The sequence below is a fragment of the Eleutherodactylus coqui genome, chromosome 6 (genome assembly GCF_035609145.1).
Source record: "Eleutherodactylus coqui strain aEleCoq1 chromosome 6, aEleCoq1.hap1, whole genome shotgun sequence".
NCBI classification, from domain to species: Eukaryota; Metazoa; Chordata; class Amphibia; order Anura; family Eleutherodactylidae; genus Eleutherodactylus; species Eleutherodactylus coqui.
This window is the reverse complement of record NC_089842.1, coordinates 188498707-188518894: the sequence shown is the minus strand read 5'-3', so window position 1 is coordinate 188518894 and position 20188 is coordinate 188498707. Positions and strand designations below refer to the sequence as shown.

Here is a 20188-nt window from a genome sequence, read left to right as displayed (position 1 = left end):
GAGATTGTCTTGGTCACTCACTGTCTCCAAAATGGTTCACAACCTCCATTTCCTACTATTCTTTCTCTCTCACAGGGGAACTTAGATTGTGATCATCACTGAGGATAGGCCGGTTTCTACCACCGGACAATTGGTGGGGTCACTATCACTACTAGGGCAACTATGGGAGGACTCTTACTATGGGGATCACTATTATTACTGGGGCCACTTTGTGGGCACTATTACTACTGCAGCCACTATGGGGTCACTATTACTACTGGGACCTCTATGAGGGAGTCTCTACTACTACTGGGAGCATTACGGTAGTCACTGTTATTACTGGGGCCACTATAGGCGGTTCTATTACTACTGGGGCCGCTATGGGAGGGTGACTATTATTACTGGGGCTATTATGTGGGCACTATGACTACTAGGGCAGGTGTGGGGGTCACTATTATTACTGGGATTACCATTAATATTACGGTCACTATTATTACATGGGATCACTATATGGGCACTATTACTACAGCGCCACCTATGGGAATCACTATTACAATACAGTCTAAGGGTGCATTCACACAGGCATATGCATATTTCGGCCCATGAATACGCAGCGTATACACTGCATTTTGCTGCTTGTCGAGAATCTATTTCCTTATGTAAATACGCACGCATGAAATATCATTGATTTCATGTTTATACAGTAAACATGCCAGTTTCCCGCATATTCTGCCCGTATTTACGCCACCCATTGATTTCAATGGGCTTCAACTGTGTGTAATATACGCCAAGATAAGATATGCTGTGTATTTTTTTAATGCCATCACACACTGTAGGCAAAAATATGCTCAAGTGAACAAAACCACCAAATCACTGTATTGCATGTGCGAAAAATACGCAGCGTGTGAGTGCACCCTTACAATCGGCCCTTTGACGTCTGGTGTGGGCCCCCTGGTAGAGCCGGGGCCACACTCTGCTCTGCCGCATCTCGCAGCCTGATTGATGGGCACGGCCGCCAGTAGCAGAGCTCCCACCCTGGGCTGCGCACAGACCAATCCGCTGCCGGCGGAGGACGGCCGGCGCCCCCTCCCCTCTCCCGGGCAGCCTCAGCTCTCACTTGGTTACATTGTAGCGCTGGCTCCACGCTCCGATCCGCCGCCGCCTGCTTCTGTCCAGCAGGGACCCCAGGAGCACCACAAGTCCAAGCATCGCAGCACTGCAGCCGCCGCCAGGGATGGATCATTATGACTCCCACCAGACTAATGACTATATGCAGCCGGAGGAGGACTGGGACAGAGACCTGTTACTAGACCCAGCCTGGGAGAAGCAGCAGAGGAAGGTGAGCCCTCCATCCACTACTGCCTGGCTCATTCTAGCTTATTACATGTCACCTCAAGTCTGCTCTAAGTTGTTAGAAATGTATTGGCAGTGATGCCAGTCATGTCCACATCATCATAGAAGGTAAACCAGCAGCCAGGCCAATCCATGAACTAAGTAATGATGTGGATGGTCTTTACTGTATACAGCTAGGAAAGGGTTACAGTGTTTCCGGGCTGATCCAGTCCTAATGTAGCCATCCAGCCCTGTAGTGTAATACAGGTAGACGGCCGGCTGCTGCCTCTACTCCACCGGATCCTCCGGCTGATGTCACAGCTCCTTCCTTCTGTACACCTAGCCTTCACCATCACACATGTAATGTGGCCTTTGGCGCAATACTTTGTTGTTTGATAAGGCCGAGCATGATCCCCCCTCTAGTACAATTATGACTCGTTTGCTGCCCAAAGCCAGAACATAGGTGGGCGTGTATGACTCTAAACTTTTTGGGATCATATGGTTTGAGAAAGGTGCGACAGCAAAACGTATCCCACCTGCAGGGACCAAAGTCATTCACTCTGATCATTTTAGGTGACTTTAGGAAGTTACTTTTAAAGTTTTGTTAGTAATTGTGGCATGTATGACATGGTTGGTAAAGGGTGACTAAGGCTGCTTTCACATCTGCGCACAGGGGTTCCGCTTTCCTGCTCCGTTATTGGAGGAAGGGAGGGGAATCCCCTGGTTGAACGGATCTCTCTTATGATGAAACCGAACGGACCCCATTGACTATACTGGGTTCCGTTTGGTTTCCATTCAGCTGTCCGGAATTTTACCGGACGAAAAAGCGCTGCATGCCGGATCTGCGACAGAACCTTTGCACGGAGGTTCCAGCGCAGATGTGAAGGCGGCCTTATTGCGATATGCATTCAGTGTTCGGGATGTGGGTCTTTCTAGGATATTCACATACTGTGAATGTAAAAGATTAACATATATAACATTGTTGCCATGAATCAGATTTAGTTACATCAAATAGAAACAATCATGTGCCACACAGAAACCCACTCATCCCTTATGGGGAAGGTCCAAGGAGTTCACTCAAGACTTCAGAAGTAAAGAAGATGAACTGCAGTGTCCTCTAGTTTATTGTAGTCTTAAGGGGCTTCTACATATTGAACTAAAGTTGATGAAAACTGACAAGTTCAGCCATAACAAATAACGATTTTCAGCAGCCTAACTACACATCGCTGTTGTTTGGAAACAGTCATCCATGTTTGAAAATTTTCAACCAATAGTTGGATGAAAGAACTATCTTCAAAGAACGTTTTCCAAAAAGACAGTTTGTGTTGCCCGTTGTCAGTAAATATTTATGGCCAGTTTGAATGACTGTAATGGCTAATATGAGCTAAAATGATCATTTGACAGTTGTGCAACCACCAGCCTTTTTCTATCTTAAGCTATTACATGTAGTGTTTCTTATCTGCAAATTGCAGGTAGAGAAACACTGATTGCAGACGGCACCTCTTTGTAAAGAAAGAACTGACAAGTCGTTGTGCCAGCCATCATCGGTGTAGCTCAACCTGTGTTTTGTAGCGCATAAATGCTTGCGTAACAGCAGCCTAAGAGCCCTTTTACACGGGGTAATGTATTAGATATAGATTCCTCACAGTCATCCCAGCGATAATCGTTCATGTGCTTTTACACAGGGACGATCATCGCTAGTAAATGGAGGCAGAGCGAGCTGGGAATCAATCTGACCATTCACAGTAAGGAGGCAGTCATTCATAAATGTATGACTGCCTGTTTACACGAGCCGATCCGTCATTCAGTTTTATTCATGCAGAAACTGAACGACCGAGAAGCAAACATTCTCGTTCATTCAGTTGGGGCATGAATTTATACTGTATGATAATTGCTCAGATTCCGGTTGGATGCGACTACTGCCAGCAATTAGCGCTATTATCTGAGCGTTAATGGTGCGCATATAATAACGCCCTAAGGTGTGTTCACATGTGCAGGTATTTGAAGCCTAAAGCAGATGAGGATCATAAAAGGAGAGAGAGAATGAAGAACGGATGCAGCTTCTCTTTGAATCCACTCCTGGCTCTGGATTCAAAGCTGCATGTGTAAACATTATCTAGGGGTATGGCCACACGGGGTGGAATTTCCGCAGCACAAAATCTGCATAAAAAACTGCACCATTTGGTGCATTTTTTAAATGCAGAATTGCAATTGGCACAGTGGAATCTGCAACAAAAATCCGGTGATATATTTGATATGCGGCGGATTTAAATTTCGCACCACTTGTCAATTTCCACCGCTGATTTATTATTTTTTTCAAGTTCTGCAGCATGTAGGTGAGTTTTTAAAAATATGATGCACTTTGCTGCTCCTGTGAATGCTGAGGAAATCCACTGCATATTCCCAATGTGTGGACATACACTATGGCTGATCCACGGTAACCGCATACAGGTAACCGCTAACTGCTGGCCTACACCTGGATCTGTTTTTGTTTCAAGCGGGAGGGGCAGCCTTGCAATTAGTGGTAATCTGCATGCGGTTACTATGGATCAACCACACCTAGGAAATGGTTAAGTGATTGCAAGTGAGTAATTAAAAGCCCTCTGTAGTATCCACATATAGACTGCAGATATCCAGTGAAGGCCTGTAGTACAGAGCAGCTGGTTTGCGGGCAGAGCCGACACTGAGACTAGTGACTTCATCTATTATTAAGTACTTGTAGTGATCTCGGATGATGTAAATATATGTCGCACTTGTTACTAATGACGGGCAGATGTTATCACTTCCTTTATGAATAGCAGCAACATATACTGGAGAATGGTACAAGATAAGCGGCAAGGAGAAATTCATCTGTCTTGCTAGTTATGGTTACGATCTCGGTTACCAGCCGTCAGGATTCCTAATGGCCTATGTGAGCAGCCTGCTGACAGATTATAGGCTGCTGTACACAGAGTATGTATATTGGTGGGTAATATAAAATTCCCAGCAGTTGTTCTCTGCTTCCAGCGACTGGTGAAAATACAATAAACAATAGTATTTGTCAGTCTTGCTGACTTTTAGGCACCAGATACTTTCTTATTTCTGATGCTTTGGGGTGAGTGCAAGGAGGAGTTGTGCCCATTCTGTACCAATAAATGAAGCGGTGCACAAACTGACCCCACCCCTGAATTTTTACAGGGGGCCTCATGTATATAAACGCATGCAAAACCATTGTAAAGCGGCTGTCGGATGACTGCTTCTTTTTAAATTTACACTGGAAAATAAAACTAAGGATAAGATTTGGCTGTTTCCTATCAGCGGCTGCGTTTGTGTTAATTGCAGCTGTTAAACATGAGGAACAGACTTTATCAAGAAGTTCAAGGATATCTGGAGCTGTTTGTCAACAACATTTTTTCCTTTTAATCCTTGTTGCAGTATGTTTTGCTGCTTTTTTTCTATTGTATGCAGCCTGTAATATGTGTGTATAGACGTATAAAAACTGCAGACGCGTTACATTCCATATTAATGGCACTTTTACCAATAATGATTGTGCCATAAGCAGCGAATGATAGGTGGGGGTCTCACCTTTTGGGAGAACGGACAGCCCTTGACCTCAGTTCGGCAATCCAATGCAATCAGCTGCAGATTAGCGGAAAATGAAGTAGATAGTGAAGGCCCCCTTCACATGAGCGCAATCGTATTTGTGCGTGCCTGAGTGCTGCTATTTGCTTAATGAACTATGCTTTTTTGAGCACATTGATGTATCCTACTGTACTTTTTGCACCCACAAGCCATGTTTCATTTTCTGCACAGATACGTCTGTGTGAAGGGAGCCTGAGCATATTCACCATATAGCAGAAAAGACACTTTGATTTTGTTTGCTTGCTTTATTTACGTTTTTCGGCATTGCATAGTAGAGCGTGCTATCGCGTTCTTCACATCACATGTGTACACATCCTTAGCTTTACTAAGGAAAAACAAATGCCAATGAGCCACTTCTGAGGGCCCTTTTAGATGAGCCGATTATCGTTTGAACGAGCAAATAACGTAATTGTTAGCTCGTTCCCTCTGGCCACCTGTTTATACAATAGATACATTGTTGGCTCATTCAATTGAGAAATCGTTCAGTGTTTCTGATTTTACTGTATAAGGCCTCCTGTACAGGGGTGACTTTTTTTTCCCACTGCGTTTCCCCCGGCGATAATCTGTCCGCGGGAAACGCAGTGAACACTTTCCATAGACTACTATGGAAAGCGCAGCCCCGCTGTCCACGAGCAAAGAATCATAGTGATTCTCCGCTCTCAGGATTTAAATCACAGTATGCTTCTCCATCATATCTCACCTGCTCCCCTGTGGCAGCTCCAATGGTGAAGATCTGCCAATATCCACGGGAAATCGCTACACCCGTGGACAGGAGGCTTTAGTGAACAAGAGGGCCTGAACGAGCGCTGGTTAAAGCCAACGTGTCAACAATGACTTTAATGCCTGCAGAAAGTGAATGATTGTTTGTTGACTTGCCTTTCCACTGATCGATTGTTTACTTCCGCTCGTTTGAACGCTCATCGTTCTGTCTAAAAGCGCCTTAGGATCCTATAGAAAACTAAATGTGATATATACTGCCCCATGTTAGAACATCATAGAGAAAGCTTCCCTGCTTGTGTCAACCGTCTAGAAGACAGAATATCAGCAACTCTGGCAGACTTGGCCTGTTGGTGTGTTTTATAGACAGCCATTCATTTGACCAGACAATATGGAGAAATATATGGCTGGCCATAGCTTCCACAGGCAGTTAGAGGGGTTGTCCGTTTCAGAACTATTGATGACCTATGCTCAGGTCATCCAGTAGGGAAGTAATGTCTGAAATGCCCACCCGTGCTACTGCGAAGCATGTGTGCCTCAGGTTCCATACACACCGATGGTGGGTTATCGAACAGTGGATCGGCGGGGGTCCCAAGTAGTGAACTCCTATCTATCAACTACTTATGACCTCAAGATAGGATTGCCTTTGGAAGTTTTGACTAATCATATATTTCTCCATATCATCTGGTCAAAGGAATCAGCTGTTCTAAGAGCCACCATTAGTGAGTGCGGAGCCTGAAGTGCACAGCTCTGTTTACTTGACAGTGACATGGGTTGATTTTCTCGGGCATTACTTTCCTGCCAGATGACTTAAGAATAGGCCATCAAAAGTTCAGGAGTGGACAACCACTTGAACTACTGGGTTACAGAAGTGAAGTTTTCAGCAATCGGCTTATCACTGTGCGAGCTTCATTCTCAGGAGGGTTTCTCGTGGAGAGACAACTCCTTTAAGCAGAAATGGTTACTTAAAAAGTAGACGTTTGCATCTACGTCTTATGTACATACCTGGAATCTTTAGTAATTTGTACTTTGAACACTGCCTGGCATGCAGATTGACATCTGGCAGGCAGCCCCCAGATGTTCTTGTATACAGACAGTTGCCGCTAATAACCTGAAGTGTATGGGGGTCATTAGATGGGGGGCATTGCTATAAAATGATAGAATTGTTCTGCAACTTCTGCCTAACCATATTTTCCCTACATGTCTGTCTTAGGATGCATTCACATGGGCCAGTTAGGTTGTAGTAAAAAGTGCATCAAAAACTAATTTGCAAAACTTTTTTTTTTGTGTGTGTGTTTATAGCAAATGTTATACTACAGCCAAACTGCCCCATGGGGTTGTACCAGAACCACACTTTATCCTCTATTCTGTAATTCTGGTAGAATCCCTTTAAGGGCATTTTGTAAGCTGTGATAGGCTTTCCAACAAACATTAGACCAAATAAGTTCCCAGACCAATTTCATTATCTGTGAGGTCAGTCTGTATGTATAAACTCCAAGCCTCTTCTGTGTGGGGAATCCCTGTAACATCATTGATGATACCGAGCTTCCCTAGCAACCCATGACTGACTCCTTAGTGGCAGGCTGTTTTCATGGGAGGGTTTGCCATTGCCTTTCCCAGTCATTTTTGTACCCCACAGCAAGCTGGGTACTCATTTTACTGACCTCGGAAGGATGGAAGGCTGAGTTAACCTTGAGCCGGCAGAACCACGTAGGGAATGCACCTGCAACCACATGAGGCTCTTCTAAATGTAGAAGCTGTGCCCAATGTGTTCAGAACTTTTTTTTTTTTTTTGATAGGTTGCAGATTATTTTGGCTCCCTTTCACCATACAGGATTTGACTGTCAATTGGTCATCCCAATGATGGAAAAAAAAAGGGGGGGGAGGGAGGTGAGGGGGGGGGGGGGAGGTTCAGGTGGTGGAGGCAGTAGGAGAGGTACCTCCATGAGAAAAGCTGTCCAAGAGCCTCAAGCTACGCCAGGGGTTCCAGATTTTGGTAAATCCGTTGTGTACCATTCTTCCAACTCGATAGCTCTTCTAGATTAAAGAGACTATCTACTCTTTCTTTCCATTGTTTTAGTGAGGGGGGTGCTTCGCATTGCCAGTGCAGTGGTATTAATGCTTTAGCTGAGTCTATCAGAAATGCCATCAGTTTGTCCTTTCTGGGGTGAAATGTTGCTGAAGGCTTCCAGAGGAACAGTATCTCTGGTGAGAGTGTAAAGTTTTTGGTTTAATTTTCTTCAAGATCTCCTCAACTCCCTTCCAGTAGGATTTTAGGGGGGGGCAGTTCCACCATAGGTGGAGGTACGACCCCTCCTCCATACCGCACCTCCAACATTTATCGTGGGGGGCTAATTTATAGGCATAAAGCCACTGCGGGGTCTTATACCACATTACAAGCAGTTTATAATGCGCTTCCTGAGCCATAATGCAGGGGGAGATACCAAATGAAGTTGCTAATATTGAGTTGATGTCTTCTTGGGATAAAGAAATGCCAAGCTCTTTCTCCCAGGAGCTAATGAAAGCTGGTTTAGTTATACTCTGAGGTGTTATGTAGCGTGTACGTAGAGGAGCAATTTTCCTTAATTTCGGGTCTTTATTATTCACGGTGGTCTCAAAGGGAAGCATAGGTCTAGCCACTTTATATCTTTTAATGAATTCTCCTATTACGCTGGTCACCATTGCTTGGTGTAGAAAAGATAGATTATGCGAGGGCAGGAGGGTTTGGAGTATCTCTGAAGGGGAGAGATGCGCTATGGAAAGCAAGTCTCCAATCTTGAGGGTTCTGAATTTTTTCCAGACTGACTCAGTGACTGGATCAGCCCTGAGGTCCAGTAATTTGTATATTGTATTCAGGGGGAAGGTTGGTGAGGGTGACGAAACCAGTCTCTCTCTAACCCCGTCCCATACTTCACACGGACCTCTCAGCAAGGGCTTAAAGTTTTTTGCTCTATAGCGATTTTTTTCGGGAATCCATAAGTCCCCTTCCGAAGCCTCCTTGTTATATTGCAGGGCCATAGCTGCTAGTAATTCGTCTCCTATCAGGTTCACTAGATTCATCCAATAACCTAGATGCGAAGCCCTGTAATAATCGCTTATGTTGGGAAGATCAATGCCTCCCTCAGGCCCCCTCCTTTTTATTAGGCTATAGGCCAGTCTCGGCCTCCGTTGTCTCCATACAAAGCCGGAGAAAATGGTGCGGATGGTTTTAAAAAAGCTTGTAGGGAGGTGGATAGGAAGCATCCTTATTCTATATAGCACTATTGGAAGTATATAAGACATCAGGATGTTCTTTCTACCGAACCACGATATACATGGTATATCGTATGCTCTCAGGAGGTTCTTAATTTTGTTTACCAGTGGTATGAAGTTAGCTTTGAACAGGTCTTCCGCTCTTTTTGTAATAATCACTCCTAAATAGTCCAGTGATAACTCTGACCACGTAAAGGGGGAGGATGTCGAGAGGGTATTAGAAAGGCCGTGGGGGATAGATATTTAATACTGTGGATTAATGGAAGTTGACTTTGAAATTTCTCCGAAGAGGTTCAGCAGCCCCACCAGCCCGGGGAGACCCTCAATAGGGTTGGTGATCAAAAAGACCACATCATCGGTGAATGCCGCTGTAGACAATACCTTGTCCCCGATAGAAAGGCCTTTAATGTTCGGATTTTGTCTCATTTCCACTAGGAGAGGCTCCAGAGCTAGAACAAATAGTGTGGGGGAGAGAGGGCACCCCTGCCGTGTACTGTTATTTATTTCAAATGGCGGGGACATAGCTTCGTTTACTCGCAGTCTCGCGTGGGGTTTAGCGTAGAGTGTAAAAATAGCAGAAACTCAAAAGCCATCTTTTGAGCAATAATTGTTGTCTATAACTGCACTGACATTGTGCAGTTTTCGTTATTCCGTTGCTCGTCAGCGTGCTGAAAGACGACGATGAGCCTTATCAGGGGTTCACAGCGGGATACAGCTGATACTATTGTTTCAGCTGTACCCCGCTCCCTGATAAGAGGCTGGGTATGAAGAACAGAGCAGTCCAGCTCTGTTCTCCATACCCGGCATGGAGTGCTCAGCTGTATAACAGCAGGGCGCTCCGTGCAGAAAACATCTGGATGCAGAAGACAAGTGGGGACACCCTGCTTGTCTTCTGCATCCTCTGCACAGAGCACCCGGCTGTTATACAGCTGGGCGCTCGGAGTGGAGACCAGCTGGATGCAGAAGACAAGCAGCGTGTCCACGCTTGTCTTCTGCATCCAGATGTTTTCTGCACGGAGCCCCCAACAGTTATACGGCCGAGCACTCCGTGCCAGGTATTATTGCTCAAAAGTCGTTTGAGTGACATCTTTTGAGCGATAATCGTTGTCTAAATGGGCCTTTACTCTTAGGACAGCAGATTATGGTTGCATATTAGCCTTAGGCTGTATTCATATGGGCAATTGCAATTCGTAAAAGAAGCCACATTTTCTGTGTGATTGATTTTCCCCCCCCCCCCCAATGCATTTTTCAAAACTCTTATGCATCTGTTTTTTCTCTTGTGCATAAAAAATGGCAAAAAGAACAAATGTACAAGTTCTGCACTTCCTAGTTCATATGTTTTTGTTATTTTTCTCTCCATGTTTTTGTCCATCCTTCTGACAAAAAAGTTAGTTCTTAAAAAAACAAAACAAACATATGAATAGCCCTATTCCAATCAATGTGTTCCATTTCTATGTGATTTTGGCCCATCCCCCCCCCCCCCCCCTCAAATATCGCACAGGAAAATCGCCTATGTGAATGCCGTCTTAAGCTAGCCAAACCCAATGAATTTATAGGATCAGCCAACATTTTGTAGGGTCTTCCCAACAGTAGATGTTAGGAGAGAGAGGGATTGGGCATATTGGATGCCAGAAGTAGATGAGCCAGCCTTAGGGTAACCCCGTGACATCACAACATGGTAAAAGTCTGTGTCGCGATTAAGGATGAGCGAGTATACTCGCTAAAGCACTACTCGCTCGAGTAATGTGCTTTAGACGAGTATCCCCCTGCCCGTCCCTGAAGATTCGGGGGCCGGCGCGGGGTAGGGGGCTGCGGGGGAGAGCGGGGAGGAATGGAGGGGAGATCTCTCTCTCTCCCGCCCGCTCTCCCCTGCTCCCCGCCGCAACTCGCCTGTCAGCTGCAGCGGCTCCCGAATCTTCAGGGACGAGCAGGGAGATACTCGGCTAAAGCACATTACTCGAGCGAGTAGTGCTTTAGCGAGTATACTCGCTCATCCCAAGTCGCGATGGCACACAGATCACAAGATACCCTGTGTTTTTGGATTTCTTACCATCTGCAGGTCACGGCATCTTACATACTACAACACGACTGCATTGATTTATGCTTCGGGGCTACATTGCCATCTTTGACTCTGTGGTCAGCCACAGTGTGTCCTTGTTTTTATTGTGCAGACAAGTCTTTAAAACAGCACAAAGCGGCACGACCAAGTGAGAGATGAATTTTTAATCTGAAAAATGATCATTTGTCGTAAAACAGTAGCAAATGTTTAACAATGCGTAGAAATGACTTGTCACTTCTGCTGCAAGACCTGATATAACACTTAATACATCACTAACTTGTTTCCTAACGCCGAAGTATAAGTGATGATACAATCCAGTCCTGAGAGTAGGTTAATTATGATCTGATGTTTTTCCTGAGCCGTGCTGCCATGTATTTATACCATGTTTGCAACCCTTACGGTACCTTATGGCATGCTGTGAAACGCCTCCCTGGCCCCCCTTCTTCTTTTTAAGTTCCCACCAGCCTCCTATGACCTAATAGTCTACTGCTTTTTTATCCCTGCAGTATTTCCGCTTCATATCCAGAATATCCTCCCTTCTCCCTCTTTCCATCTGCCACTTATTACTGGGAAACATATGTAGATAAAATAAGGAGCCTCATCAATATCGTTACTTGGGTCGGATCTAGCTCACTCACATTAAGCCTAAGACTCGGAACAGATCATAGGTCAACAGAATACATCTTGTATCTGTGGTCCTCTGCTTTATGTACGTAACATACAATACTGTATTATGGAGAATATTCCGCACAGTAATATATCTTCTACTGGTTACCTGGGCCTACAGGATACACTTGACCTCCGTTCACCCAATAATTGGGAGTCCCAGTAGTAGTGTGTTGAAAACCATAGAACTCTACAGTTGCTGGATACCACTGAGTTTTTCCGGTGGACCAGGGCTGTAATTGCTGCACATGTGCCAATCTGTACATGAGTATTTAGGATTCATGACCTATAGGTTGCAAATTTGCTACCCATTTCCTATTTTTACAAATTGTTTCACTGACAATAAAACTAAGTTTTGATCCAAAGTATTCCGTATGGTGAACCGTTGTCACATGACATTATGGTAAAGAGACATCACATAACAGTGGGAATATACAGGTTCATACTGGGATGCCATATTGCAGCGCCAGTGCGTCCATGTGAGTGAGCGTCTAGTACCTTCTTTACAATCAGAGACCCGTGTACTGGACTTGTGTGTCACACATCCTTTATTACTGTATTTACAGAATATATACTAGTGTAACCTGTACCTGTATTCTGCCAATGGCACATGCAGGCTAATAGTGTCATGTCCTTGCTCTCTGCAAAGTCCTCATACAATGTGCTTTAAGTTAAAGGGCATATTCACACCTGGTGTATATTGTGCATATATTTCTTGCTGTATTTACTTGTGGAAAATAGTGTATTTAAAGTACGAAGTGGATGAGATTTCAAGGTTTTCTGGGCAAGAATTATTAATGGCCCTTCCTCAGGATAACACCAGGGACCCATCACTTGGGATCTCCAGTGATGAGTTGATCACCTGGCCTGCTGTCAATGCAGTGAGCCGGACATCGTCATAGGTGTTATAACTGGCTTCACTACCATGAAGTCAATGGACGCTGAAGCGGCTATTACACTTCCTGCACTACTTCCTCCAACGCCAGGAACGGAAGAGGAAGTATAATAGCCACTTCAGCTCCCATTGATTTCAGTGGAGTGAAGCCCGTTGTGGCACTTACACTCCTGTTCCCTATGATGCAGTCCAGCACACTGCATTGACAGCAGGCCAGGCGATCGTGTGGATCGCTGGAGACTCGAGCGGCGAGTCTCCACCGATTAACTATCCTGAGAATGGGTCATCAATAGTTTTTGCCCGGAAAACCCCTTTTACAGAATCTTCATTCTGAGGAAGAATCAGCAATGTAAATGGAACTCCTTCAAACAAGCGGGTAAAATGCACGGTGCATACAGAATTTGCTATGGATTTATCATTGATTTTCTGCTGCAAATACATCCCATGTGGGCGCACATTAAGGGGTTATTAAAGGGGGGGGTCCTGCCAAGTTCTACAACTTTCTACTATTCTTTGTTTTTCAATCCATCATTTTCAAGATCTCTGCTTGCTGCTGTTGAGTGAAAACCTTTGTTTTTATTTTCACTAACTATTAACCCGTCATGCCCGATTTGTTACAATGCATCTATGTAGGAATGGCTCTCAGCCTTGACAGAAGAGTTTTGTGCTGGTTCCAAGGAGATGATGTGGATGATTATATTGCTGTAAACGCTCAGCTGTGAGATCTATTGAATATATATAGAATTTTATCTTTTCATCATCTCCAGTAAATGTAAACTATAGTTAGACGTAGGACAATGCTTAGGCCTATTGTTTTACACTAGTCTGGAGCAAAGTTTAAGCCTGGGTTCACATGGGACGGATTTGCCACAGAATTTCTGCGCGGCAAATCCGCCTACGACTCCTAATCCTGGGATTAGTCAGCCATGTGGATGAGATTTTGCAAAAATCTCATCCACAAGGGACGGCCAATCTGTCGCGGCAAAGTCGGGCAGAACCGCGATGCGGAATTGACAGCCACAGCATATCAATTCTCCCCCCCCCCCCCCCCCCCCCTTACCCGTTGCGGCCTCACTCCTCTCTATGGGGAGAGAAAGCCGCAATGGAATGCCGGTGGCCGAACCGCTCCAAAACCCGCGGCGAAGTGGCACAGGTTTTGAAGCTGCGGCTCTTCCACGGAAATTTTGCGGCTTTTCAGTGCAGCCAGGCCGCAAGATTTCTGTCCCGTGGGAACCCAGCCTAAGGGTGTTTTTACATGGAACGAATATTGTTCGCCTCCGTGTAAATGAGCGTACAATGTCACAATTTGCTCAGGCAGTCCGCTTAGACACAAGGATAAATCGTATTTTTTATATATCATTTATTTCTTTTTTTAAAGGATTGTTCAGCGCTCTGTACCAGTCAATGATCCGTGTTTAAACTAAACTATTAGCGAACGAGTCAACAATGATTTATTTTTTTAATGCGTTCAGGAAATGAACGATAAGTGAATGAACTAGCGTTCATTATTCAGTCATTGGCCATGTTTACACTGAACAATTAATTGTTCAACAGTAATCGTTGTATGTAAAAGGGCCTCAATTTCCAGTCTGAGCAACAGGAAGTGTTGAGACTAAAGATCCTTCCCAATGCCGAGCAACGATATGTATGTGAACTATATATATCTCCATGATTGATCCCATGGGCCGTAGAGTAAATTCTACAGATCCATCACATGTTCCACAAGTAATCCATTTATTTAATGATGGGATCCAGGGATTGAAATAGATACATATTTGGCAGGAATGAAATGCATTTAGCAGTCCGCTGCTAGCACGTGTGCAGCCCCCCTCCCAATATAAAGCTTACCTCTGTTCTTCTAGGGAAAGCGGAAGCACAATCTGCTGGATATTAAATCTACCCAGCAGGGAGGGGGTGGAAAACTAGCGAGTGGCCCTGGAGGTAACACTGTCCTTGTTTGGCGTTGGACATTTCTATAGAGCTTTTATTGTTTGGTGACACTCCTGGAAAGATATGCTGCAGTCTGGCTCGTGACCACATGAGCAGACCCCAGAGCCTTTAATCCCTCTTAAATTCCTTAAACCATGGCCTGTGTGTGGTGTGAGCAGGATAGAGGGGTGACAAGACCCTGTTAATTACATTCTGAAGTTTAAGGATTTGGAGGGAGTTTTTTTTTTTTCTTCTTACAGATAGTAACTTTATTTCCACAAGAGTAACTGGAGTTTAGACAACTTCCAAAAATTTGCATTACATAAGTATGCAACGCAGGCAGAAGGGCCTATAGATTTACCTTTACCACTGTTCTGCTGCAATGGCCAGGGAACTCTTATGCCAGCCGATTAACCTCTTAGTACTGATTGTGGCATCTTGGGCTTTGTTCAATGCTGCGCAGATCGGTCGAAAATGTCAGACAGAATAGCACAACATGCGAAAAAATGGCAGGCAGCATGATGGAAACCAGACAGACCCCGTTATAGTTATCTGATGTGTTTGGGAGTCTCCGGACTCTCCCCTGAGAGGAGATTAGGGGTGGGCAGTCAGACTTCAACTGCCTGTTCCTGGGTTGAGTGAGCTGTTCGATGACAGCTATGTAATGTGTGTGGCCACCCTAAGGGCTCATTCACATGGATATATTTGCACATGCAATACATAGTGACTAGAACCCATTAACGTCAACACGTATTTTGCATGTGTCTTTTGGCCGCGCAGAAAGATAGAGCGTCTATTTTCTGCGTATGTTAAATGCCAATAGCCTATATCGGTGTTTAATATGCACCAAAATAGGACATGCTGCATTTTTTTTTTTTTCCACATGCGTAATACGTGTGAAAAAATCAGTTGAGAATATTCCCAATAGAAATCAATAGGCTTTTAGCACCACGTATTACACTTGTGAAAAATATGCGCCTAATACGCAGGCCACATACGCCTTTGTGAGTGAGAACCAATGGAGAGGGTTCTCCCTTGCTTCACACCCATGAGTCTGGCTATTGTGATTGCTGCACTGACGGCTTTAATGTGACTGCTTGGGGCTTTGAGGGGTTATCCCAAATTTAAAGTTACCGGTATCTTCTACCCGGTGGATAGGAATCGTAATGTTATCATAGAACGAATCGTAAAGTTACCTTCTACCCGGTGGATAGGAATCGTAGTGTTATCATAGAACGAATCGTAAAGTTACCTTCTACCGCTGGGTAGAAGATAACTCTACGATTGGTTGAGATGCCACTAATGAGACCCCTACCAATCCCAAGGAAGGAAGTCCTAGGACCTAGGTCATGAAGAATTGAATGGAGTGACGGTCATGCGTGCGCAGTGTTGCACCATTCACTTTCAATGGGGCTTCCAGAGACTGTACAAGTGCTCAGCAATGTCCATCAGCAGCAAATAAATAAATGATGGCTGTGCATGCGTAGCCAGTGCTCCTTTCAGTCTGTCACTATGGGTGGAAGAAGCGACAATGAGGAGCGGACAACCTCCAATTGTAAAATTGTCCTCTATTCTACGGATAAGGAATAGCTTTAGTTTTTGGCATAACACTTTCAACAAAGACCCTCCATACTATCATGGAAGAATGTCTGTCTGTTACGGCAAATCTAGGGTAAACTCTAAGAGATACTATGTTTGGGGCACAAGTAAAGAACTTCAAGGGGAACTAAAAGTTCCCTGCAAGTCTACTCTACTTTCACTCAGTTCACCTTCCAGACCACATCACTAATCCGTTTGGAATTTAGTGTAGACTCATCTACCATCTCCTCTGGCAGTTATGCCGCTGGTTATGTGTGTCCCCATTACTGGTGATACCACTGGAAGTCTACAAGTCATGCAGTATTACCTGTCAGCATGAACACATTTCAACTGCTGCTTAGAAACAGTTCAGCTAAAAAAAACTACTTACAATTCGAAAATCCATTTTTTTCCCCCGGAGTTTCCCTTTAATTCTTCCACAACCTGGAAATACTGCAGTCATTTTATGGGTTTTTGGGTGAGACCCAGTTCTAATATGTGCAGAATTACTTTGGCCAGATTCTTGCAGTTGTCAGCAACTGAGATTGCAGTGAAACGGTAGAAAGGGAGATTTCTACCAATATTGAAGACTTATCTCTCTACAAGGGGCGATTCTTTAAGATCTTGGTAAATGTAAATAGGGAATTATCTGAAGTAGCTCATGAATATACATATATGTATGTTTAGCTAAGTGCTGCCTGTCATTACTGCATGTTGCTTTTGGAGGGGGCAGCATGAAGTTGGTGACGGATTGCCTTCTAAAGAGGTCGTCCCATTAGGACAGACTCGGGCCATATGCCCTGGGGTAGCATATGGACATAATAGAGGTAAGGTTCCCTGTTCAGGACTCCTATATAATCAGAGTAAAGGCAGCTCCCTCTCTGGTGGACTAATTTCTCCCTGGTATTATATAGCCACGTGTTCATATGTCTAGGCGCCAATTTAAAACCGCATTTGTAACTCCCTGCAGTAGAGCTACTTGGCAGCCTGGAGCATCTTCACTATCAGAAGCTGATTGCCAGGGGTCTCAGCCACTGGATCAAAGTGATCAGCTGATCGCCAGCATGTCCTCATTTACAGGAGGGGTATCTGGGTACCCATTTGTGTATGCCTTTGCTTAATCCATAGGACAGCTAGGAAAACCATTTAAAAAGAGGCTGTCACCTCCGCTGACCTGTCCTCTAACAAATACTAATATTCCCCAAGGAATAACCATTCCGGGGCTACTTTTCTTAGAATTCTGCATTGTGCCGTCCCTGTTATACCTTCCAAAATCTATGACTAAAGGCTGTAGTTACAGAGGTTATTTTCACTAGCACATTCTGGTCGTTGCACGATGGACAGGACTGGCACGTGCATGGGACCCCGTTATTTTTGATGGGTCTATTTTACATGAGTGACATGCCACATGTCTTATTTTTCCGTGTTTCCACTACCATTAATACCTATGGGAGCCCAAAAAGCTACATCACACTTGGCTTATAATAAAAAAATATATTAATTGGAATAAAACAAAAAAATTACTAAATCTATTTTAGGTTCTATCTAACTTAATTTATCATAATGGTGATAAAAAGCCTGACACCATTTAAATACAGTAAAGTTATCACTTAAACATGAGTCCTATATGAAGGAGTAGGAGTCTGGGAAAATTTGAGAAGTTGGATGTTTGGTTTACGGACTTTACAGCCCTGGTCAAATCGCAGGTAAATTACTGCAATACAGGTCTGATGTTCTCAGACCGATATCTCACTCGCCCACGTAAATATGGCCTAAATTAATCATGGGGTATTACTTTATCCTTTTGTCAAAGGGGTGTGTCCCTGCACTGATTGGACAGGGTCAGACCATGGAGGGACTTACCCTCAACTGGTAACACACAGCTGTCAATTTAGTCATTAATGTCTAGGAGGAATAACAGAGGACCAGCACAGTGTAGAGTTCTGCAATAAGATGCTCCAGAATAGTTTATATGATGGGGTATAGAACTACTTATTAAGTCAGACATGTCGGGAGAGAATGTTACTTTAAAGAGTAACCCCACTTTTGTCAGACATGTCAAAAGTATGCCTCAGTGGGGCTTCTGAGACCCCCTCCGAGATGTCCCTGGTGCACTCTCATTGGCTGCATCGGTCACATGGCGCCTCCTCCTTCCACTGTCACCAATGGTAGAAGTGTCAGAAAACACCTTTTTTAAGAGTAGCTACACTTCTGTGAAATGTTTGACATGTCGAAAGTTTGATCAGTGGGGGTCCTGCTGCTGAGACTTCTGCTGATCTCTACTTTGGCAGCTGAAAAGGGTTTATAGAAAAGCAGCAAAGACTGCCAAGTGGGGGACCGCACTCGGGTGAGTGCTGCAGCCTCCTCGTTCTAGAGATAACCAGAACACCCACTGATCAAAACTTTTGACATGTCTCTGACATTAGTGACAGTGTTACCCATGTGACTGCTGCAGCAAATGGGAGGCCACCAGTGATGGGCTTCATATGTAAAAGCTCTGAGACAGGTTTATGGCACATGTGACAGGCTTACCTGTTGGCCGGTGACGTCACCTATCATATGCGGCAGCACCTGACCGCTAAAACGGCAGTCCGGCACTGCTGTGAGTCTGTTTCCTTTATGTAGTTTTGAACCCAGAAATAACTTAGAAAACCCCACTTAAGCATTTTAGGTCTAGTACTTACCTCTAATAAATTTCTTTATCTACCTTTTACTGAATTCAGTAGAGAAAATGCATTTGGCTGATAAATACCCCCTCACATCATCCGCTATATAACATTTCTGATGTAGTCTATAAGTATTCTGGTTCAGAGGTGCGGGGTTATGGTCCTTTATGACATTCCTGCCATGCTACACATTATCTTGGCTGTGTCTGTTTTTACTTCCAAGCCTTACAAGTATGTCATTTTTAAGGGGTTAGTATTCCTTTAACTGGTAGTGCCTGCGGTGGAGTAGACTTTACCTCCCATCATTTCCTCTCAGCTGATCGCAGCCAGCCTCAGTTTATGTCCCTGTCTGAGCTTGTGGTTCAGGACTATTCAGCAAGAGCTCCCTCATGTCCAAAAATGGAAATGTTCATCTTTTTTTTTTTTTTCTATTCCTATTAAACTTAAGGGGACGGAGTTTAGGAGGAGTTTTCTTTTGAATTACAAAGCCAAAGGAATCCTGTATTAGATCACTCTCTGGAATCCAGATCCCAGCGATGATGTTCTCTTAGTCAGACCATTCATTTCATTCATTCTTACTCTGCTGCTCACAATCTCCAAATGTGGCAGTCCTCACAAACTGCTCATGTTACTTTCTTGAAGTCTTTAGATCCAACATCTGCCAGGGCATGCTGAGACTTGTAGTCCATATTGCCATTTGTAAAGGCACTTACTACCTAAAAAAAATATTTTGTAGTATTACTTGATCCCAGCAGTGAAACTTTTGGTCAGATTAGCACACCTCAAAATCATACATTGGGTCCCAAAATGTGAAGATCTGCCCCCTTGATATGAGAGGTCTTTAATCCCCTACTATATAAAGAGACGTGTGTGTGTGTGTGTGTGTGTGTGTGTGTGTGTGTGTGTGTGCACACTCTCGCACTCTCGACTGCTGCTTCTCTTCTAGTTATTACATGTAGATATGGCCTCTTGCTCCCTCGTAGAACGGTCTGCCTTTGTGTTTTGTTGAATGAGTATATCCCAGTTACTAATGGACTTTGAACAAGTAAATATTGCTCTCCTTTTACCTTGCTAGCTATACTTTGTTGGAAGAAATTAACCCTTCCTACACTTGTAAGGCTGTGCGTCTCTGAGATGGAGGAAGATTTTCATATTTGATGGGGAAAAAATGTTTCACCTTGGTAGAATCTGATGGATCCAGTCAGGGGGGTCTGTCAGGTGCTGCTGGTCTACGTGTTTGACGCTAATGGAGTGTTGAGGTATTCACTTGTGGGTCATCAGCCTGGTTTATACTGTACTTCTTGCTGTCTTGAATCACACTAGGCCTTATGTTTCTGGAAGATCTCCACAAGGGTGTACACAGAACTCATAGGGGCCTTGAGGCAAAATTCAAAATTAGGTCTTCACCCCCCCCCCTCCCCAAGAGACAATATAATATACACTTTTATAGCATGGTAGCTTACATACAGCGGCTCAACTCTGGTAAACCTCTAA

At 44.3% G+C, this 20188-nt stretch overlaps 1 protein-coding gene across 4 annotated transcripts in view; it reads left to right on the top strand.

Moving 5' to 3' along the window:
- The first annotated feature begins 1077 nt into the window (after positions 1 to 1077).
- The window catches only part of ACTN1 (actinin alpha 1), a 122476-nt gene continuing 103365 nt past the window's right edge, over positions 1078 to 20188 (top strand). For 2 of the 4 annotated variants that reach the window (XM_066608486.1, XM_066608482.1), the window contains exon 1: positions 1078 to 1318. In XM_066608486.1, coding sequence (XP_066464583.1) covers positions 1214 to 1318 — 105 coding nt within the window. In that variant the 5' untranslated portion in view covers positions 1078 to 1213. The remainder of the gene's footprint in view (positions 1319 to 20188) is intronic. The other 2 variants (XM_066608485.1, XM_066608484.1) reach the window with 1 other exon arrangement.